General features: G+C 42.5%; 1 protein-coding gene across 4 annotated transcripts in view; it reads left to right on the top strand.

The window, feature by feature from the left end:
* Positions 1-24,090, top strand: part of AP4E1 (adaptor related protein complex 4 subunit epsilon 1) — a 112,147-nt gene that overhangs the window by 43,250 nt on the left and 44,807 nt on the right. For 3 of the 4 annotated variants that reach the window (XM_068275445.1, XM_068275443.1, XM_068275441.1), the window contains exons 7-11: positions 17-183; positions 12,546-12,619; positions 12,716-12,838; positions 14,483-14,592; positions 18,141-18,283. In XM_068275445.1, coding sequence (XP_068131546.1) covers positions 17-183; positions 12,546-12,619; positions 12,716-12,838; positions 14,483-14,592; positions 18,141-18,283 — 617 coding nt within the window. The remainder of the gene's footprint in view (positions 1-16; positions 184-12,545; positions 12,620-12,715; positions 12,839-14,482; positions 14,593-18,140; positions 18,284-24,090) is intronic. The other variant, XM_068275442.1, reaches the window with a different exon arrangement.

The raw sequence follows: 24,090 nt of genomic DNA, 5'->3' as shown, positions 1-24,090 counted from the left end.
TTTATCTTTTACACAGGAAAACCCATCTGGGTACAAAGACCTGACAAGCTCCTTTGTCACGATTCTGAAACAGGTGGTTGGAGGGAAATTACCTGTAGATTTTAATTATCATAGTGTCCCTGCACCCTGGCTTCAAATCCAACTCTTGCGAATACTAAGACTACTAGGAAAGGATGATCCCAGGTAAAATAAATTGATTTGGGGATTTCTGGTAGTATTTAACGCTGGCTTCAGCTAGCATTATTTAACGTATAGACACATTCATTTATAGTTGTTTACATAAACATCACTTAAACAATTATTCTAGGTTGCAACAGTATTAAAATTCTGGTGTGAACGACTAGTTGCATAGAGTAATTTTTAAATACCGTAACATTTTTTTTTCCTTAGAATTGGGTTATTGTAATTTTGAAAAACTTACAGGACAGGATGTAAAGTGTACCTGAGATAAAAGAAAGCCAAGCATTCATTCCTCCAGTCCTCTGTAGGCCATGGGCTCCTTTGCCGTTTTCCCAGGCTGCTTTGTTGTCCTACAGTCAGCTCCAGTATATTACCAGTCGTGCTTTACTGCCTGTGTGTGGTCCTGGTAACATGCGTCCCTTGATCGCACTCCCGTGGCCGGGAGCATTCTGTACCTAGGCAGTAACAGTCAAAGAGAACTACTATGGGAGTGTGTAGAAAGACAAAAAGAGAGAACAACCGAGAGCCCCCAATAGTGTATTATTGTTGATATAAGGTAATCTTCAACTTGTACAGCAGATATGGATATACTCACAAGTCTGGGTTGCCGACCTCAGGCAACCAATCGCATATGGGTATATTAAGCCTGTCCCCACTCAGGCTAAGAAGTCGCTCTCCGTAGAAGAAAAATAAGGGTGTACACACCCATCCACCAGGTGGATAATGATATTTGTAGTAGTTACAGAGGCGCCAGCAGAATAAAAATTAGTAGTCTATTAAAACCAAATCAAAAATTGGGGGACTGGGGTGGATCCGTCTCCCCAATATATATGACACAACCACCATATATGGTATCCAGAAAAATATATATTTAATCAGTACTCCACATAAAATTATGCAACACATTTCGTGGATCCCAAGCCCACTTCCTCAGGCAAATACAAGAGCAGGAGTAACTCCGAGGTTGTGCTGCACCTATCTGCACAACCTCAGAGTTACTCCTGCTCTTGTATTTGCCTGAGGAAGCGGGCTTAGGACCCGTGAAACGCGTTGCATAATTTTATGTGGAGTACCAATTAAATATATATTTTTCTGGATACCATATATGGTGGGTGTGTCATATATATTTTTATTTGGTTTTAACCACTTAAGGACCGCCCCCAGCCGATGGGCGGCGGCAAAGTCCGGGCCCAAACGACCACAATACGCCCATCGGCGGGGGCGGCTGCGGCCGTTGCTATGCGGCGATCGCGTCATTCGTGACGCGATCAGCCGCCGGGGACTGGCTCCGCCCCCCGTTCGCTGTAACCCGCCGGCCGTTCGGAAGCGCCGGCGGGTTACTAGCACCCGGATCGCCGCATGTACTTTGTATAATAGGCTTTGTAATGTATACAAAGCCTATTATACTGGCTGCCTCCTGCCCTGGTGGTCCCAGTGTCCGAGGGACCACCAGGGCAGGCTGCAGCCACCCTAGTCTGCACCCAAGCACACTGATTTCCCCCCCCCCCCCGCCCCCTCATCGCCCACAGCACCCCTCAGACCCCCCCCTGCCCACCCCCCAGACCACTGTTTGCACCCAGTCACCCCCCTAATCACCCATCAATCACTCCCTGTCACTATCTGTCAACGCTATTTTTAGTCACTAATCTGCCCCCTACTCCCTCCTGATCACCCCCCCCCACCCCTCAGATTCTCCCCAGACCCCCCCCCCCCCCGTGTACTGTATGCATCTATCCCCCCTGATCACCTGTCAATCACCCGTCAATCACCCCCTGTCACTGCCACCCATCAATCAGCCCCTAACCTGCCCCTTGCGGGCAATCTGATCACCCACCCACACCAATAGATCGCCCGCAGATCCGACATCAGATCACCTCCCAAGTGCAGTGTTTACATCTCTTCTCTCCTCTAAACACCCACTAATTACCCATCAATCACCCCATATCACCACCTGTCACTGTTACCCATCAGATTAGACCCTAATCTGCCCCTTGCGGGCACCCAATCACCCGCCCACACGCTCAGATTGCCCTCAGACCCCCCCTTATCAATTCGCCAGTGCAATATTTACATCTGTTATTCCCTGTAATAACCCACTGATCACCTGTCACTGCCACCCATCAATCACCCCCTGTCACTGCCACCCATCAATCACCCCCTGTCACTGCCACCCATCAATCAGCCCCTAACCTGCCCCTTGCGGGCAATCTGATCACCCACCCACACCAATAGATCGCCCGCAGATCCGACATCAGATCACCTCCCAAGTGCAGGGTTTACATCTCTTCTCTCCTCTAAACACCCACTAATTACCCATCAATCACCCATCAATCGCCCCCTATCACCACCTGTCACTGTTACCCATCAGATTAGACCCTAATCTGCCCCTTGCGGGCACCCAATCACCCGCCCACACCTCAGAACGCCCTCAGACCCCAGCCCTGATCACCTCGCTAGTGCATTGCTTGCATCTATTTCCCCCCTCTAATCACACCTTGAGACACCCATCAATCACCTCCTGTCACCCCCTAGCACACCTACCCATCAGATCAGGCCCTAATTTGCCCCGTGTGGGCTCCTGATCACTCAGCCAAACCCTCAGATCCCCCTCAGACCCCCTTCCGATCACCTCCCCAGTGCATTGATTGCATCTATTTTCCCCTCTAACCGCCCCCTGAGACACCCATCAATCACTTCCTGTCACCCCCCTAGCACTCCTATCCATCAGATCAGGCCCAATACATCCTGTCGTCTAAGAGGCCACCCTGCTTATGACCGGTTCCACAAAATTTGCCCCCTGATAGACCACCTGTCATCAAAATTTGCAGATGCTTATACCCCTGAACAGTCATTTTGAGAAATTTGGTTTCCAGACTACTCACAGTTTTGGGCCCGTAAAATGCCAGGGCAGTATAGGAACCCCACAAGTGACCCCATTTTAGAAAGAAGACACCCCAAGGTATTCTGTTAGGTGTATGATGAGTTCATAGAAGATTTTATTTTTTGTCAAAAGTTAGCGGAAATTGGATTTTTATTGTTTTTTTCACAAAGTGTCATTTTTCACTAACTTGTGACAAAAAATAAAATCTTCTATGAACTCACCATACCCCTAACGGAATACCTTGGGGTGTCTTCTTTCTAAAATGGGGTCACTTGTGGGGTTCCTATTCTGCTCTGGCATTTTAGGGGCCCTAAACCGTGAGGAGTAGTCTAGAATCCAAATGCCTCAAAATGACCTGTGAATAGGACGTTAGGCCCCTTAGCGCACCGAGGTTGCAAAAAAGTGTCACACATGTGGTATCGCCGTACTCAGAAGAAGTAGTATAATGTGTTTTGGGGTGTATTTTTATACATACCCATGCTGGGTGGGAGAAATCTCTCTGTAAATGGACAATTGTGTGTAAAAAAAAAAAATCAAATAATTGTCATTTACAGAGATATTTCCCCCACCCAGCATCTGTATGTGTAAAAATACACCCCAAAACACATTATACTACTTCTCCTGAGTACGGCGGTACCACATGTGTGGCACTTTTTTTGCACCCTAAGTGCGCTAAGGGGCCCAAAGTCCAATGAGCACCTTTAGGATTTCACAGGTCATTTTGCGACATTTGGTTTCAAGACTACTCCTCACGGTTTAGGGCCCCTAAAATGCCAGGGCAGTATAGGAACCCCACAAATGACCCCATTTTAGAAAGAAGACACCCCAAGGTATTCCGTTAGGAGTATGGTGAGTTCATAGAAGATTTTATTTTTTTGTCACAAGTTAGAAGAAAATGACACTTTGTGAAAAAAAACTATCAAAATCAATTTCTGCTAACTTGTGACAAAAAAAAAAAAAATCTTCTATGAACTCACCTAACGGAATACTCCTAACGGAATACCTTGGGGTGTCTTCTTTCTAAAATGGGGTAATTTGTGGGGTTCCTATACTGTCCTGGCATTTTAGGGGCCCTAAACCGTGAGGAGTAGTCTTGAAACGAAATTTCTCAAAATGGCCTGTGAAATCCTAAAGGTACTCATTGGACTTTGGGCCCCTTAGCGCAGTTAGGGTGCAAAAAAGTGCCACACATGTGGTATCGCCGTACTCAGGAGAAGTAGTATAATGTGTTTTGGGGTGTATTTTTCCACATACCCATGCTGAGTGGGAGAAATATCTCTATAAATAGACAATTGTGTGTAAAAAAAATAAAAAATTTCTTTTACGGAGATATTTCTCCCACCCAGCATGGGTATGTGTAAAAATACACCCCAAAACACATTATACTACTTCTCCTGAGTACGGCAATACCACATGTGTGGCACTTTTTTGCAGCCTAACTGCGCTAAAGGGCCCAAAGTCCAATGAGCATCTTTAGGCTTTACAGGGGTGCTTACAATTAGGCACCCCCCAAAATGCCAAGACAGTGAACACACCCCACAAATGACCCCATTTTGGAAAGTAGACACTTCAAGGTATTCAGAGAGGAGCATAGTGAGTCCGTGGCAGATTTCATTTTTTTTTGTCGCACGTTAGAAGAAATGGAAACTTTTTTTTTTTTTGTGTCACAAAGTGTCATTTTCCGCTAACTTGTGACAAAAAATAAAATCTTCTATGAACTCACCATGCCTCTCACTGAATACTTTGGGATGTCTTCTTTCCAAAATGGGGGGTATTTGTACTATCCTGGAATTTTAGCCCCTCATGAAACCTGACAGGTGCGCAGAAAAGTCAGAGATGCTTGAAAATGGCAAAATTCACTTTTGGCACCATAGTTTGTAAACGCTATAACTTTTACCCAATCCAATAAATATACACTGAATGTTTTTTGTTTTTTTTTATCAAAGACATGTAGCAGAATAACTTTCGTGCTCAAATGTATAGGTAATTTTACTTTATTTGAAAAATGTCAGCACAGAAAGTTAAAAAAGTCATTTGTTTGACAAAATTCATGTCTTTTTTGATGAATATAATAAAAAGTAAAACTCGCAGCAGCAATCAAATAGCACTAAAAGAAAGCTGTATTAGTGACAAGAAAAGGAGGTAAAATTCCTTTAGGTGGTAGGTTGTATGACCGAGCAATAAACCGTGAAAGCTGCAGTGGTCTGAATGGAGAAAAAGGCTCTGGTCCTTAAGGGGCGAAAAGACTGTGGTCCTCAAGTGGTTAATAGACTACTAATTTTTTATTCTGCTGGCGCCTCTGTAACTACTACAAATACTATGGGAGTGTGATCGGGAGGCGTGTGGCTGGGCATGCGTTGTGGTGAATTTACCGGAGAAGACTGCAGGAGAAGAAAGTGGCCCAGGAGGACATTGAGAGAGCTTACAGCCTACAGGGGGCTGGAGAAAGCCCCAGGTAAGTATAAATGCGTGTCTTTCTTTTATCTAAGGTTTCCTTTAATATTTGTATATGCTCTGTATTGCTGTTTGTGTCCCCATATTTTCGACCACTCCCAGTCCCTGAGACCTGAATGGAGCTTGATATGAAAACAGGAAATAGACAGCAATAAAAATTCATCAGGGATTCTAACTCATCCCAAAAGGTTGATCTATCTCCAACCCATCATATACTGCCATATGGGAGCAAGCAGGCCTCCTAGGGACAGTAGAAAGAAATAAAAAGTCAGTGTATGAGATAATAAAAAAGTTAACTTGCTACACACACATATAACACCTTGTGGCACAGCAGTTATATGCACACAATTGTAACACAAAAGCATGTATGAAAATGCTATAACATTGCACAGTCTATGCCCGGCTGCACTTGCCAGACATGCAGTAACAATATTAACGGCAATATCATATTATAAAACTAAATTGAGGAAGTGATGAAGCTTTTCAAGCTATTTACACTTCTGCATATTTTCACGATTTCTGTTTTTTCAAAGATGCATTCAGGTTTAATTTTTGATTTGTTAATGACTCTTAAAAGACTGATCTTATTAGTGTAGTGGAAATTTTGAAAATGATCAATTTTTACAAGGACAAATTTCTTGTAAGTGCAAACTTACTTGGCAAAATAAATGGATTCTGATTTCAGTCCGACATATAAAACCCTCTTAAAGAGGAACTCCAGTGAAAATAATGTAATAAAAAAAGTGCTTCATTTTTACAATAATTATGTATACATGATTTAGTCAGTGTTTGCTCATTGTAAAATCTTTCCTCTCCCAGATTCACATTCTGACATGTATTACATGGTGACATTTTTACTGTGGGCAGGTTATGTAGCTGTTTCTAGCTGTTCTGGCTTTAACAGACAGCTGTAAACAGCCATTTCCTGTCTGTGAACATTGTTACATTGTGGCAGTTTGCCCAGAGTACCGCGGTACCAGAGCCTCTTGTGGGAGGGGTTTTAGCACAAAATCAGTCATACAGCGCCCCCTGATGGTCTGTTTGTGAAATGCAATAGATTTGTCATGTAAAAGGGGGTATCAGCTACTGATTGGGATAAAGTTAAATTCATAGTCGGAGTTTCTCTTTAAGGACGAGAGCAGTTTTGATGTTTTAGCTATGTCTCAGCAATAACTTCATCACTACTTAAAGAGACTCTGCAACAAAAAAAAAATCCCCTTGGGGGTACTCGCCTCGGGAGGGGAAAGCCTTAGGGTGCGTACAGACATGCGACTATAGTCGTTTGAAACGATCGTTACCGACGGCATTGCCCGACGATCGTTCGTAAAAAGTGCACAAACGATCATTAAAACGACCGACCAACGAGATATGTCGTTGGTAAAGAACGATCCATTCTGCCAGATCTTTTCCAACGACCATCGTTCAAAAAGTAATGTCTGTACAACGATCGGTCGTTGATCGTTCGTTCTCAAAGCTTTGCACATGCTCAAACAGTTCTTTTTGACACTTGTGTTTGAAATCAGTTTATACATCATGTTGCGCACGCAACGCTCGTTCCAAGATCGTTCGTACACGAACGATGTTCAAAGTAGCCTTTCTTCAAACGATCATCGGCCGATACCTCCTTTAACATCGTTCGTCGTTCAGAACGAACGATCGTTATCGTATGTCTGTACGTACCCTTAGGCTCCCAATGAGGCTTCCCCATCCCTGTAGCTGCAGGCAATCCAGCGCTGGCTCCCGCGAAGTGTCCGGCAATCCTCCCTTGACAAGCGCTGATTTATTTACCTTCCCTGGTTCCAGCGGGGGCACTGTTGCGGCTCTCAGCATGGAGATGGGTGGAAATAGCCGATCTCCGTCGGGTCTGCTCTACTACACAAGCGCAGGAGACTTGCGCCTGCGCAGTAGAGTGGGCCGACATCGATCGGCTATTTCCGCCTATCTCCAAGCGGAGAGCCGATGCTGCACCTGCGCTGAAGCCAGGGAGGTAAATATTTACATCCCCGCTATTCGGAGGTGCACAGGAGACTGCAGTGGGAAGTCTCGATAGGATGGGGGAAGCCTCCATAGGATGCGGAGGCTTCCCCCACCTGAGGTGAGTACCCCCAGGGGAACATTTTTTTAGTTACAGGTTTTCTTTAAGGCCCCATTCACACTGAAGCGCTCTTTGCTATGGGATAACTCTCTCTGTAGTGATTGCGGCCCATTTGCGATTCTCAACGGTGATCACTAGAATGAGAATCACACAATGCAATCTCTGAAAAATCACCGGAAGAAGTAAAGCAAAATTCCTCTTGCTAGATGATTACGATTTGCATTTACAAGTGTGAACGGAGCCTACGTCTACTAAGTGGGTCCCATCTTGATGACATCGTCAAGCCTGGTCCTGACACTAGAGGAAGTGTGATGCCAGAGGGCGGATGTGACCAGAGGGCTGTGCTGCACATCGAGGGAACCAGGAGAGTTGAGAGCCTCCTCTACTGCAGCTTCTGCCTTATTGTGATCAGTACAATCAGTGGCGATCATAGTGATCACATGATCAGGATCCAATCACCGTGGCTCCTGATCTGTGTGTCAGCTGTCAAATGACAGCTGAATCTCCCCTGTGTGCACAATCGCGTTTGGAATGGCGAAAGTGGGTGGCATAAATTCTACGCCATATCTAATTTGGGGAGCAACCACTGCGGTGTAGAACCTGCTCTGCACTGTTCCAAAGCAGTTAAGCTGTATTTAGATATAGTCCAATCGTTTAAAATGACTTTTATGGAAAATTTTGTTTTGCTAAGCATGGGCAAAAATAATTGGTAATAATATTTTATAAAAATGGAGGCTAGAGGATGTTTTTTAGTTGTTAGGTGGTTGATTCCCTAAGGACAGTGCACAATAGCTACTGTAACGCGCGTTAGTGAATCAATATGCCTTCATTCTGGCTCCCTGCACGCTAGTGGCAGCATAGCTTACATTATCAGGGGAGCGGGCGCTCAGCGCATGCTATGCTGCTGTATTGCAGCATGGCATATGCTAGTAACTTAACATCTGCTCCACTCCTCCCGCTCTGAGAACCTTTGGGGTCCAGTCTCATTGTGACCGGCAGCCTATTGGGCCAGTCAGAATGCGGGGATCATGCCCATTAATATGACTGGACCCTAAGGTGCTCAAGGCTGGAGGAGTGGAGTGGACGTTAAGTAATTTGCGTTCGGTATGCTGCAATACAGCAGCATAGCATGCGCCGAGTGCCCACTCCCCTGACTGAGCCTGATTATGCACATCAAGCTGCCGCTAGTGTACATGGCGTGCAGGGAGCTCTCATTAAGGCAAGTTGATTCACTAGCACGCGTAACAGTAGCTAACTCACGCTGTGCTGTCGTTAGTGAATGAAACCCTATGCATAGAGTATGCTGTGCTATTATCATTCAGATTTGACCACCAGGGAGCATTATATTTAAAGGGAACCTAAAATGAGAAGCATATGGATTTTTCATTTTAACCACTTCACCCCAAGGCGGTTTTTACCCTAACGGACAAGAGCGATTTTCACCTTTCCGTGCTCATCCCTTTAATTTGCCAATAGCTTAATCACTACTAATCACAATGAAATGATCTATATCTTGTTTTTTTTTCACCACCAATTGGGCTTTTTTGGGTTAATATTTGTTTTCAGTAATTACTTTTTCTATGCATTTTAAAGGGAAATACAAGGAAAAAAATGAAAAAATACACTATTTCTCCAATTTAATTCCCTATGGTTTTAATATAAACACTGCTACTGTGCATAAAAACCACACATTTTATCTGCCTATTTGTCTTGGTTATCACAAGATTGTAATTATGTCCCTAGTACAAGGTATGGTGACATTATTTGGAAATAGAGGTGTATTTTTTCTTTGGTGTTTTTTTTTTTTTCCACTATTTTCACGTGCACGGGAATGCACGTGCACTTGCGGGAGCACGCACATGCATGCGCACAGTGGCAGCAGCACTGTCTGACTTATAAACTCTTTTTTTCTTCAGAAGGGCCCTTATAGTATGTGAATGAAAGTGTGGTGGAAGATGAATGAGTGACTGTATAAGAAGTGCAATTTTTGATGATTTTATTGAGGAGTTTTATTCAATAAAAAGAAAACTATAGATTTGAACTTTAGCGCGTGGTAGACATTTCTTTATGTATTTTGACTTATAAAAATGTTCTGTAGCCGTTAAGAGGCTCTAGCAGGATGTTTTCATAAGTCAGCATGTCATTAAAGAGAAACTCCGACCAAGAATTGAACTTTATCCCAATCACTAGCTAATGCCCCCTTTTACATGAGAAATCTATTCCTTTTTACAAACAGACCATCAGGGGGAGCTGAATGACTGATATTGTGGTGAAACCCCTCCCACAAGAAACTCTGAGGACCGAGTTACTCCTGGCAGTTTCCTGTCTGGGAACCTTGTTGCATTGTGTGAAATTTTCCAACTGCCAAAAAAGCATGCAGCAGCTACATCACCTGCCAACAGTAAAAATGAAAAGCACTGTTTTATTACATTGTCTTCACTGGAGTTCCTCTTTAAGTGGTTAAAATAATACCACAACCAGAAGAGGAAAATAAAGGAACCAGGACAGCAAAAAAACAAATGTAAATGTAAATGTACTCTATCTAACCCCACAAACATCACATAATTAGTACCCCCTTTTGTGGACAAGGTTAATATGTCTAGAAATTGGGGACCTGAAGTTACACCCACCAATATCATCAATGTGTTCCTTTATGCGTTCTTTGAACGCACGGGTGATTCTTTGAACGCACGTGGTGGAATCATCACGCATTCAAATGAACTGTTGCCTTTGCTAGCTTACAGAACTGCGATTGAGTCCAATGTAATTTTCATTTGATCAGCCTATGGACTGTGTGATGCCTGTTCTGTGATTGAGTCCAGGATCAAGTCCTCTGGATTGCGTGAGATGATCAATACATATATTCTCATTAGCAGCTGCCGGATTAGCATACTGTCCTTCTGATGCAATACCTTCAATTAAAGTGAACCTCCGGACTAAAAATCGACTCAGCAGCACTGGAAAGGCTAGGTGTTTCTTTAACAGTTTCACAGCATCAGACCTTTGTTTCTCTTATCCAAGCCTCATTTTAAGCTGCACAGAAGAAAACTGCCCGGGCTTTTTTCCCCTGATGCTGTGCAAAGCATGATGGGATTTCTGATGTTTTTGTTCTCGTTCTGCTTTTTTGGTGCAAATTTTTTTTTGTTACATTTTGAATTTGACATTTGAAGCCTAGTGTGTGCAGCTGGGTGGGGTTTTCAGGACACAGGAGAGTTGGAACGGTGTCTCCTGCTACTTGTCACCTCCTTTCAACCAAAAAGATGGCTGCCCCCATGACAAAGATGGCAGCCCCCATGAATCACAAACATTTGCCTGTTCTTTTAAAACAGGGTGGGTAAAAAATTATATTACCTATCTATTCTAATTAACATAACTAATGTAACTTAATGACAGTATGTTTGTTTAGGCTGAAGTTCCCCTTTAAGGATTCAGTGACTATGGTATTCAATTACATTCCATTACATCAGCCTTGATTAAAATTTGGCACATTGAGCTATGTTTTTTTAATTAAGAGGACTGCAGCCTCTATGTAATGATGCTTGTTCTGGAGGGTCTTGTTGGTGGCTTTTTTTATAATACAGAGTGGTATTTATGTAGTCTTGTGCATATTGTGTATTTTACTAATATTTAATTACATTGTTTTTGCATGCACCCAAGAGTCAGATGACCTTTTGTATTTTTGCTTAAAATAATACCAGTTGCCTGACTCTCCTGCTGATCCTGTGTCTCTATTACTTTTAGCCACAGCCCCTCACCAAGCATGCAGATCAGGTGCTCTGACTGAAGTCAGACTGGATTAGCTGCATGCATGTTTCAGGTGTGTTATTCAGACACTACTGCAGCCAAAGAGATCAGCTGGACTGCCAGGCAACTGGTATTGTTTAAAGGGAAACATCCATATCCCTCTCAGTTAAGGTTCCCTTTATGCTAAACATTTTGAAGGATGAGTCCAATGATTGACTAACTCAATAGATTAATTGAGCAAGTATTGTACGTGTGTAGTGTAAGTACCAACACATTGATTTTTCCTGAGTAGGTTGTTTAGGTGAGCCCTTCTACTGCACAAATGTAGATTGCACAGGATTACCAGATGTATGACTAAAGCAGGCCATACACTTACCGATTTCTCCCATCAATATACGGCCGATTCGATCTCTCTGATCAAATCAGTGAGAAATCGATGTTGTATTTGGCCTGATCAATTGACTGATCAAGTGATCTCCAGATGAAATCGTTCCATTGGGTTGATCAGGCAGGATAGAAAATTTTAGGTCGATTGGCAGTGGATCAAGAGTGCATCGCTAGTGTTTAATTCACCAACCAAAGGAGGTACCGTTGCCTGTCGCATGGCCCGGTCACTGCTCTTTCCCCCAGTGGCTGCACTGTCTTCTTCTCTTCCGAGTCTCCAGGCGCCTGTGTGACGCAATGCAGGGGATAAACATTAGAGGTCTCTAGTGGTCACAGTGTTTGTCCCTTGATTACATCATACAGGCGCTCAGGATCACAGAAGTGAAGATGACAGAACAGCCAGCAGAAAGGAGCAGAGACCACGATGCAACACGTGGCAGACAGGTGAGAACTGCACAGCCCAGGGGGTGGGTGGACCCAGCAAGAACACAGATTTTCAACGTTTTAATGTTGAAATCAATTGAAAATCTGTGTATAGTGTGTGCAGGGAAATCGAGCAGATAGATCCCTCTCTGATCAGATAATGATCGGAGCGGGGTCTATCTGCTGGCCATATCGACCAGTGAATGGCCACCTTAACTTTAGCCTACTGGGGAAATTTCAAGTTCCAGTAGAAAATAAGGTTTATGAAAAAGTCTTTACTTGTCATTTTTTTTAAGCTAAGATGTCAGTAGTTTGTTTGTTTGTTGTTGAAATGATGTTTTGCGTGACTAATATTGTTTATACTGTTTGTGTATTTTTATTTAGTACCAGCATGTTAATTTATGATGTACTAGATGAATCTTTGCGACGAGCAGAAATAAATCATAATATCACATATGGTAAGTTACTGGACCTTAACAACAACTACAGCAAGAGGAAACGTGGCTGTTGTTATAAATAGTGCCAATTAAATAAAGCATTTCTTTTCTTTTCAGCGATTTTGTTTGAATGTGTTCAGACTATTTATACAATTCATCCAAAATCTGATTTATTTGAGAAAGCTGCAAAATGCATCGGAAAGTTTGTTCTGTCTCCAAAGATTAATCTAAAGTTTTTAGGTAAGTGGCACATGTATTTCTCTATAACGTCTTATGAATCTTTGCTCCCCAATAGTTTTTCCCCAATACAGTATTTGTCATCCCAACTCAAGAAGTGCAGTCATATTATTTTTTCAGCATCTTCTGCAGGAAAACAAGTTATAACAGTTGAGGAAAGATACAACAATGTCTTCATTTAAAGGACAACTGAAGCGAGAGGGATATGGAGGCTGCCATATTTATTTCCTTTTAAGCCTGGCTATCCTGCTGATCCTCTGCCTCTAATACTTTTTTGCCATAGCCCCTGAACAAGCATGCAGCAGATCAGGTGTTTCTGACATTATTTGCTTACCTTGAGAAAATGTATGCGTGCTCAAACACCAAGTTTTAACCCTAGCAAGTCTGGCTTTGCAAATCTGGCCTAATTGGCTATTCATGAGGCAATGCTCATGCAAATATGCAAATATGCATTTGCTTTCGCATGCCAAACTATGCAGGGTCAAAAAACCAATACCCTGCGGGAATTAGTTCATGCTACATTAGCACTATCCAGGAGCGTCACGGGGAGGCTTCCCAATGCCCCCATACAACCGTGGGGACGGCGGGGTCCCAGGCACTCTCACTGCCTGGGAACCACAGCGGCACCCTGGAGGGGGAGGCTGGGTGGCGCAGGCGACCCCCCCCCCCCCTTCCAAGTGTGGCCAGCGCCGGGGAGAGCCGTCCGCACCCACCTCCCAATATTAAAAACAGGCACTTACCTTAACGTCCATTGCGTTTTGCTACATGCGCATTAACTTGGGGGCACCACATTAGAAAGGAGTGAAGCATGGGTCCTGGACAAGCATGCAGCAGATCAGGTTTTTCTGACATTATTGTCAGATCTGACAAGATTAGTTGCACGCTTGTTTCTGGTGTGATTCAGATACTTCTGCAGCAAAATACATCAGCAGGGCTGCCAGGGAACTGGTACTGTTTAAAAGGAAATAAATATGGCAGCCTCCATATTCTTCTCACTACAGTTGCTCTTTACATTTACACATATGGATACAGGTCTGCCTTGTGAAAGATATGGCTGATTATCTTACTGATCATTAAACATGGTTGTTGCATTATGCTCATCATTTGTCTTTAATGCTTTCTGGTGTACTTATGTGGCAGTGTGTTGTTCAAGCATTCAGGCAGGGAACACACTTGACTGTTTTCGTACGCGTTTTCTGCACAGAAAAACTGAGAACTCATGTTAATCAATGTGCTAGTGCACACTTACTGTGTTGTTCGCGTGCAGAAAAAAACTGACATTCTGCATCCTGATTCTGCACATTGTGGCAGTTTTCTGTATCAGTTACATCAGCTGCTGTGAAAAAACGCACGCGTTTTCCTGCATGGAAACACACTTAGTGTGCAGAAAAAGTATGCAGAAAAACACGCGCGGAAAACTGAAAGACAAGTGTGTTCCCTGCCTCAGCCATACCTTCTCTGCATACTACATTCTGCATCCAGTTGAGTGACAGAAAGTGATAAAAAATGTCAAACCTCATCATGCATGGTTAACATTAATTCCATCACCTTTACCACATTCACGTGTGTAGATGTTTAAGCGGTTGTAGGATCTTTTTTCCGGTACTGCTATGAAGATGAAAGCACAATTTTTTTTTTTTTTTGTAGGACTAAAAGCTCTGACCTATGTTATACAGCAAGATCCTAACCTAGCACTTCAACATCAAATGACCATAATTGAGTGCTTAGACCATCCTGATCCCATCATTAAAAGAGAGGTAAGACAACTAAGTGTATATTTGTAGTTTTGCAAAGAATGAAACAAAAAATAGACTGTAATATAATTGACAAAAGTGCATTTACAAAACAAAAGGACCTTGTTGTAATGTTCATCATTCATTTCTGCTATTTTCGCTGGCCCTTGATTGGCTGAATCTGGGCATATAATTTTTAAAAGGTTCTTTTTTTAATTGTACCATAATGTTTGGGAATGGTGGTTGAAGATTTACTCAAGGCTGACCCCTAGAATGGGAGGAGTTTTCCCCTTTTGCAATCCATGCTGAATCTCTCCTGTGGCCTTATAGTCTGTGAAGAATGTGAGAATTGTGCCCAAGGTATAAATATTTTGTGTGCTCACCATTTATTTTTAGCACTGCCTTAACCCTGCAGTAAGTCCCAGTATACATTGACATTCATGGTTCCCTCAATGAACTGCAGCTCCCCAGTGCCAGCAGCACTCATGCAGTCCCAAAACATAACTCTTTCACCTCCATGCCTGGCAAGATACACTTGGTTTTGTACTCCTCACCTGGTTGCCAACAGACATGCTTGACATCATCTGAACCAAATGAGTTAATCTTGGTCTCGCCATACCACAGGACTTGGTATTTAAACTGCTTGTCTTCAGAAATGAAAAAAAGAAAACCAATCCCATCTGTTCAGTGTTCTACATCACAAGGGATTTTCATACATTAGTCTTTTTGATTAGCACAGGTGATACTCCTCTTGGCTTGCAATACTATATGCTCTGTGCAGCTACTTACACACGCAGAAAGAAGGATACTCTATGAACGGGCTAGTGTACATTTTGTAGAGTGCTAAAATGTTTTATGCTGGACGAAAAAAAACACAATATTTGAACATCCAGGCCCTTTACACATGCACAGCAGGCTGCAAGCTAAAATAGAAGGATCATTTATAGTAACATTAAATTATAACATTTCCAGAGTACCATTAATATGAGTTAGTTCCACTTATTGTCCAAACAGTATCAAAACTTAGTGTACCGAAGTGGATTTTACTTAATAAGTGAAACACAGAGGCATGTTCCCTTCACAGTCGCATACCTCTCTGTCCCCTCCTCCTCCCTGGAAATTACCAACAAGCAGCTTTTCTGTATCTTGAAACAGGAAGGGGCACCCTTTGCAGGAATGGCTTTCCTGCATTAAACGTTAGGAGTCTTCCCAGCCTATGTCTGCTTTCTCCTGAGCATATCCGCTCAGAAGCAGAGAGCTGAGAGACAATGCCACTGGACGTGCTGTGACTTGGAAGTATTTCTGGGGTTGCAGCCATTTTGGACAACCGGAGCAACGTAGAACAGTGAAAAGTGTATCATTCTTCTCGGGTAGAAAGCTGGTGTTGGTCGTATGTTACTATTTATCACAACAAAATTATCTTTATCTTCACCACCAATTAGGCTTTTTTTTAGGTTGTACAGTTTGCTAAGAATTATTTTATTCCAAATGCATTTTAACAGGAATAATAATAAAAAATGTGAAAAATGCATTATTTCTAAGCCATTATAATTTTAAAATAAAACCTGCTACTGTGGATAAAACCCACACATTTTATTTGCCCATTTATCTCGATTATTACAACGTTTAAAATTTGTCCCTAGTAGAACATATGGGGAAAATATTTTATTTGGAAATAAATGTGCATTTTTTCAGGTTTGCGTCCATCACTAATTACCATCCTTTATTTGCAAAAATAACAAGAATATACCCACACGACATACATATTAAAAAAGTGGAGTCCTTAAGGATTATGTATTTTTTTTTAAATATCACTTTTTTTATTTTTATTTTATTTATACAAGTGTTTTATTTTGGTAACTATGGGAGGGGAGGTATGGGGTTAATTAATGGGGTATTTTATGTATTTTTATTGAATGTAATGTATGTAGGTGTAATTTTTACTGTTTGTCCTCTGGATTTCCCCCACACCCCACCCCACCCCACCCCATTTTTTTCCTCCTGTGTACTGTGAACAGTAAACAGAAGGAAGTAATCTCATTGATGCTGGTGATCATTGATCACAGGAACTTAGATCGGTTAATGGGAACTGTGTTCCCATTCACTGATCTGTGTACTAATGGGCGGCGACAAGAGCATGCGTGGGAGCATGACGGTGATTGCTGCAAGGTACATATATCTACGCCTCTGGAGCTAAAATAAAGTCTTCGGGGGCATAGATATAGTGTAGCAAATACTGTACATTAAGGGGTTAAAAGCTTCAATGTTCATCTGCTGATAACTTTAAGGTACTCCTGAACTGAGAGGGATATGGAGGTGGACATATTTATTTTCTTTTAAATGATACCAAACAGTGGCCGTTCTGCTGATCATTCTGGCATCGGTAGTATCTGAATTACACACCTGAAACAAGCATGCAGCTAATCCAGTCAGACACACTTGATTCGCATGCTTGTTCAGGGTCTATGACTAAAAGTATTAGAGGAAGAGCATCAGCAGGACAACCAAGCAATGTGCATTGTTTAAAAGGAAACAAATATGTCAGCCTCCATATCCCACTCATGTCAGGTGTTCCTTGAGTGTCATATTTTAGCATTTAAAGTTCTAAAAAATAATTTCAAATAAGGGCCTCTTTTCACTACACGCAGATTGGATGTAGAATGGATGTAGGGAAAACTCCAATGAATGCCTATGGGAAAATCTGCATCAGAAAAATCGCGTTTAGTGGAAGCAGGCCCATAGGCATCCATTGGAGTCCGTTTTTCTGCATCCATTCTCCATCCAATCCGCGAGTAGTGGAAACAGGTCATAAGTTTTTATTGGCGTCTATAGGAGTTTAAAGTCTACGTAATAACAATAAAGTAACATTGCTTCACCATCCAGGGCTGCTTCATCCCAGCAGCAACAGTGATATCAATAGTGGAAGGAGCCATTAGTCCAATTGCATTTATGTACTTACGGTATTTCCTTTAGCAGTCAGGTGCATACAAGACAGCTAGCTGATGTATTTTGAGCTTCCATTAGCTGCTCATTCTAGTAATGGCTATGACTAAGAGCTTGTGCTAGCCTGAAATGCGTAAGCCTGCTGTCTTGTATGCGTTTGGTTTCTAAGAGCAGTGAATGAATTAATGAGTTTGCCCCTCCCTGGTTTCCGGCTGGCATTTACAGTATTAGTACTGAAGTTTACCTTTACCTCAGACTGACTCTTCCCATAGAGCCACATTGGAATTGCTAAACTAGTAGATAAAGGAATTGTGGCTGTATATGTTTTTCAGGCTCTTAAGAAGCGCTAAGGTTCAGGTTTTATGAGTCCATTCTAAAAGGAATATTTGCTCAAGCAGTTTCTATGATTCATCTTCCAGTGAACATTCAGAAATAAGAGGGTGAAAGGTGATGGGCCACTCTGGGCAGCGGTTTCATTTCTCCATTTCCTGATCAGTTTACCTCCTCTGCTGTCTCTGTTGTGATGTTAAATGGGGATGCATTGTGTACTGTTGACGTCAGTTTGTCTACAATTGCTTGAAACTGATTCTTTCATCCTTTTTTTTTTTTTTTTTTTTTCTTCAACACAGACGCTGGAGCTACTTTATCGGATCACCAATGAACAGAATGTTACTGTTATTGTACAGAAAATGCTAGAATACCTGAAAGAAACCAAGGATGAATACACAATAATTGCTTTGGTGGGGAAGATTGCAGATTTGGCTGAAAAATATCCTTTTTAAGCATTCCCTATGAATCGATTTACAGGAGATGGAGATGGCAAGATAATTTTGTTTTTGTTTTTTTAATTTAATGCAGAAATGTTTATTTGAAGGGCATATTCTATAAGGTAAAGGCTGTCCATTTCAATGTGTAATGGGGATCCCTGAGGCAAAGGTAACCTGGGATACGCGAGAGTTAGGGGGAGGTTGGGAGTTCAGCAGCACAGGGGGCCCAGCAGCGATCAAAGGCAATTGCCCCTCCCATGCCCTAATGGAAGCGCCGGCTCTGAGCCTGTCTTCTATAGTGTGTGTGTGTGTGTGTACACACTTCAAATTCTGTGCTGCCATTTTAGGTGTTATCCTATGTGTATTTCTGGCACTAAATATTGTAATGCTGAGTATCAACTAATTGAGGCAATCTTTGGCGGCAATTCTGTGCTTTCTCTATTTTTGTTCTGTTGGAAGAAACCATTGGCACAAATGAATAGCCCCTTTGAGATGCCTAGCCTTGACCACCCACCTGACTGTATTAATAGAGAATGACATCCGGCTATGTTCTGTCTAAACACGGTCTGCTTTTTTCACTGGCCTGCAACATTTTGGGCTGTTATGATCAGAAACCAGAGGAAATGGACAGCTATTAGAAATGTAAATAAAATGCACTATAAATGACCTTTTTCCTTTGTTTCGGTCACTTACGGCAATGATAATCTGTCAGGTTTTGGACTAGTCCATCTCCTCATGAGGAATTCTCAGTTATGTGTTTATTTACAAACGCACTTACTGAACTGCTGTTGCTCAATGTAACTGCCGGAATAGTGTGCAATATTAGGTAGGCTTTGCAGCATCTTTGTATTGGCCCTTTGCACTGAATACTTTTGTAAAGAATAAAGGTAATGCGAGAGTAGGGAGAGGGCAGGTCATATTACAGATATTGGTAGATATTACCAATATTTTACTATATAAATGAAGTAGTAGAATATCTTTAAATTTACCGATATTTTACTGATGCTATCCTGCACCATTTTAAACAGGCGGCTTTATCAAATGTGCGCCTTTACCTTGCTTTCTCTTTATGATCAGTAATGCTGATGACCACTAGAGGGAGACATTTTTTAATGGAATATTAGTAAAGAATAAAGGGTACAGCAGATATAATGTGTATGTGAATATGATATAATATAATATGTGAAATTAACATCAATATGAGGTTTTGTGTAAAAGCTACAGTTTTCCCTAAAAATGTTTAATTCTACTTCCTTTCCTTGCTAGTGAGCAGTGTTGCTTGCAAATTTTCGGCAAAGTCATTTTCGCATCAAAAATTCTATTTTCAGTTGCGAAAAATACATAGTATTGTCGCAGTATGGTCAAAAGGTAACACATTTTTCTTTCTGATGTTAAAATTCGCAAAAAAACCTCAAGAAAAATCACTCTTTGTAACGCGCAAAATCACAAACGTATTACAGAATGATTTTTGAAGGCTTTTTGCTTAAAATTCGAATTTTACATTATTTTCGCAAAAAAAATGAATGCGAAAAGAATATTAGCATTTATGCTCATCGCTGTTTGTAAGAGTCATGTGTTAATGAGGCTATATGTGCAGAGGTATGTCCTCTTGTACAGTCAGAAGCATAAAGCTGGCCATACACATCGAGTTTCACCAGCTGATTTGATCACTATGATCTAATTTGCCAGTTACTTGTGACTCAATGAGCCGCATCAATCGTTATTTCAATCAATTTGTGGCAAAAATCGATTGAAATTACAACCGAGCTGTAAATTTCTGTTGATAGTGTCTGATAGTGTTGCACTGTATTGAACAGTGCAATGCTGGAGTTGGGTCATATTCAGATCAGAGATTGGTTTGCTACACTGCAGAAATCTATGCGTGTATGGCCACCTTTACATTAAGCAAAGAGCTTCACTAAGTAGTGCCTGAGTTTGAACTGTCACCAGTATACAGGCCCCGATTTTCACAGGAGCCTATAGGCACAGATGTACTGGCACCCTAGACCTTGCCCTCCATGAACAACCCGCCTAACTGCACTGCAAGTGTGCTGGCTGAACCAGCTGTCACTTCTCCCTTACTTTCCCTGTCCTGCGTAGATAGCTACAGGTGCCCTTTAGTATTAGGTAGCCAGAGGTACCCCCAGTTGAAGGTAGATCTCATCAGTGGAATGCTGAGAGTTGGGTGAGTAACCTTTCATTTACACACACCCTGGGCTCTGTATATGGATGGAAAGAGGGAGGGATGCACTCAGAGAGGGGAGTGAACTGCCTTCCCATCATCAGGCGCTTGTATGCACATGCCTAAAGTGCCTTGTGGTAAATCCGGCCCTGCCAGTATATATCCATAGAAAACCTCATTCTTGGGCTTAACCTCCCTGGCTGTTCATTTCTTTCTGGATTTATGGGTCTAAAAGTGGTACATTTTTTTGAAGAATTTAAGGCCTCCAATTCTAAAGTCATAACTCACCAAAATATGTCAGAATAAAGGCTTAGTAGATATCCCGTGTATGATAAAAGACTAGAACACAAAATTGTTCAAATAAATAAATGTATAACTTAAACAGTGAAACTGTACAAATAAGGCACCAGAATATACAGTATCTACATATATACTGAATACACCTCCCACGTGTGGTATATTTTGTAACGGGGAATGGCACAGAGGGCGGCATCACAATTGGGGCAGTAGAAGCTTGATTCCTTACAGACTTTTTTCCCTTTGCTATCAGCCTTAGGCAACAGGTAGAGAATAGCCAAAATCCAGGCAGAGGTCAATGCAGGTGGCAGACAGAGAGTAGTCAAAATCCAGGCAAAAATCGGTAACAGTAAGGCAGATCAGCAGAAGCACTTACTGTAGCTCAGAAGCAGATGGGAACCAAATGGCTATACTGTTAAAGGGAACCAGAGAGGAACTCTCTTTAAAAACAGAAAAAGCTTTTATACATACCTGGGGCTTCTTCCAGCCCCATACGCACGGATCGCTCTCACGCCGCCGTCCACTTCCTGTATCGGCGGTACCGGGTCTCGTCACTTCCGGCGGACGCGGCCAATTGTCCGCATGAGCAGGGGCTCCCTCCATACCCATACGCGTGCGGCTGCTCAGTATGCAGCTGCACGCGTAAGTGTATGCTGGGAGCCCCTGTGATGCGGACAATTGGCCGCGTCCTGCCGCCGACTGGCCGAAACTTCGGGATACAGGAAGCGGAGGACGGCGGCGTGATAGCGATCCGTGCGTATGGGGCTGGAGGAAGCCCCAGGTAGTTATAAAATCTTTTTTCTGGGGCCTCTGGTTCCCTTTAACATCCTGTGCTTTTAAGTGAGCTTATCTGCCATGGTAGTCATGTGACATAGGAGAGATCAAATTACAAGAGACAAATGAGGAGGAATTAGACAGGCTAAACTCTTTACATACATACAGGCTGCATTTCTCTAGGTTTACTTTCTGTCCTGTGCAAGAGATCTGGTCCAGATGGGGATTAGACAGGCTAAACTTTCTACATACTGACAGGCTGCATTTCTCTGTATTCTTTCTGTCCTGTGCAAGAGTTCAGGTCCACTTTCATTTTTGCTCCGCTCCCGATGACTTCATGCTGCTCGCTGTTGGCCACTGATTGGCCAACGCGACCTAGGAAACGGGTTCCCGGCGGCTGGCAATGGAAGCCTGAAGTCCCGCTGGAAAGCGCTGATTGCGCAGCAGGAGCTGCCATTTTAGTTAACAGCATCTAATCCTTAGCCCGAGCTATGCTTGGGATTACCGCCAGGGAGGTTCATTTCAGGAAGCCTACATTTAACAGAGCAACTTACAAATTCCATACTACATTATCTTAGTCGCTGATGGATGCTGTAACATGATTAGGTTGCTGATGGAAGTTTTGGTGGAAGATCCTCTTGCTTGTTAGAAACTTTTTGTGTGATCTTAGTTGTCCTTAAAGGAAACCTTAACTGAGAGGAATATGGATGTTTCCTTTTAAACCATACCAGTTGCCTGGCAGCCCTGCTAATCTCTTTGGCTGCAGTAGTGGCTGAATCACACACCTGAAACATGCATGCAGCTAATACAATCTGATTTCAGTTAGTGCACCTGATCTGCATGCTTGTTGAGGGGCTGTGGCTAAAAGTATTAAAGACACAGGATCAGCAAGAGAGTCAGGCAACTGGTATTATTTTAAAAGGAAAAATCCATATCCTTCTCAGTTTAGGTTCCCTTTAAAATGTAGCGTTAATGGTGTCATCAGTCTCCTAACCTCTAGATGCACAGGCACAAATCTGAATTTAGGCAACCCTTCACAGTTATGTCGGAGTCCAGTAAGTCTTAATAGCAGTTGCTTGCCATGGTCACGTAGTGATGCTAGATTTTCACTTGAGGCGATCACGAATTAGTGTTTTGGGCAGAGAAAATATGTTGTCTGTACTTAGCTTAAAGGATACATCTGGCAATCTAAAAAATAAACGGTTTACTCACCTAGGCCTTCTTCCTGCCCCTAGAAGTCTGAGGTCCCATGGCACAGTTCTCCCTTTCGTAAGATCGCGACCCGCGGCTGGGTCAGTATCTTCTGCTCGCCTCTTGTGATTGTGCTTCCGTCGCTGGGAGAACTCTGCACTTGCACACTTCAATTCTAACTGAACATGCACAGAAGATCCTGACCCAGCTATGGGACACAATCTTACAGAGGGGAGAGTGGAGGCCTGGCTCAGAGCGGAGCTGCGCCATGGGACCTCAGACTTATAGGGGCTGGAAGAAGCCCCAGGTGAGTGAGACTTTTTTTAAAAATTATTTTTAAGAGTTGAAAATATGAACTTTTTCATTGCTACAACAAAAGTAGGAAGGGTTAACAATTCTGTTTAGAGTTCTGAGGGCTTTGCGTTTTCAAACAATATCGTGCTTTTATCATACAGGAATTCTGCTTATACTTGAGCACTAAATATATCTGTTAGATTGTGTTAGCTGACAGGTTTTTTTATCTGCTCTAAGCATGCTGCCGTGACTGCTTTTCATGAATCTTAGCAGCTGGGATGTAACAGAAAAGTGTACCATTCCAACTATTAATAGATGTTTCAGAAGACTGAACTGAAAATATTTGAAGGTAATATTTGCAGCCTTTTGTAAAAGGAATGCCAGTTGCCTGGCTGCTGCATTAATCTTTTAGCTTATATGCTTTTAAAGCGCACCTGACCTGAGGCAACGCTACCTCAGACAAGCACAGAGGTATGTTCATGATGGATCCACAAACCTATGTGTTCCTCTCCTTTTTTCCTCAGTAGCAGCTTGCTTATCTCTGGTCGTGAGCAAAGGCAAGAATCTCCCTGTGCCTGTGTGTACTCCCTCTCCCCCCCCCCCCCCCCCCCTCCTTTTCTGCTGAAGTGAATTAGCTGTTAAAGGGATCCTGCTGAAGTGAGAAAAATTATTTAAAATAAATACATGACGTAGCTGCAAATGAATATTGCATACTAACCTCACTGCCAGTTCCTCCCAGAAGCTCACCATTTTCTTCTTACAGTGATCCCTTCCAGTTCTGACAATATTTTGTCAGAACTGAAATATACCAGTTGCTCTCGGTTATATATCAGCAGCTGTCAGTTACAACTGAATGTACAAGGTAATGTCCATGGTTCCCTATGGCTCAAGTGGGTGATATTACAGTTAAACAGTGTGCTTACCAGGAAGCTGGGGTAATGGCCATTTTTAAAATGGAGGACGGAGAATTCCCTTGATTGCAGTGGACAAACAGGACACGGGACAAGAGAAAGACATTGAGGAGTAGACTACACAGGAGGTAAGTATGACCTGTGTGGTTATTTTGACTTTTTA

The sequence above is a fragment of the Hyperolius riggenbachi genome, chromosome 3 (assembly GCF_040937935.1).
Source record: "Hyperolius riggenbachi isolate aHypRig1 chromosome 3, aHypRig1.pri, whole genome shotgun sequence".
Lineage (NCBI taxonomy): Eukaryota > Metazoa > Chordata > Amphibia > Anura > Hyperoliidae > Hyperolius > Hyperolius riggenbachi.
Note: the sequence above shows the minus strand (reverse complement) of the source record. Positions and strands in the feature narration are given on the sequence as shown.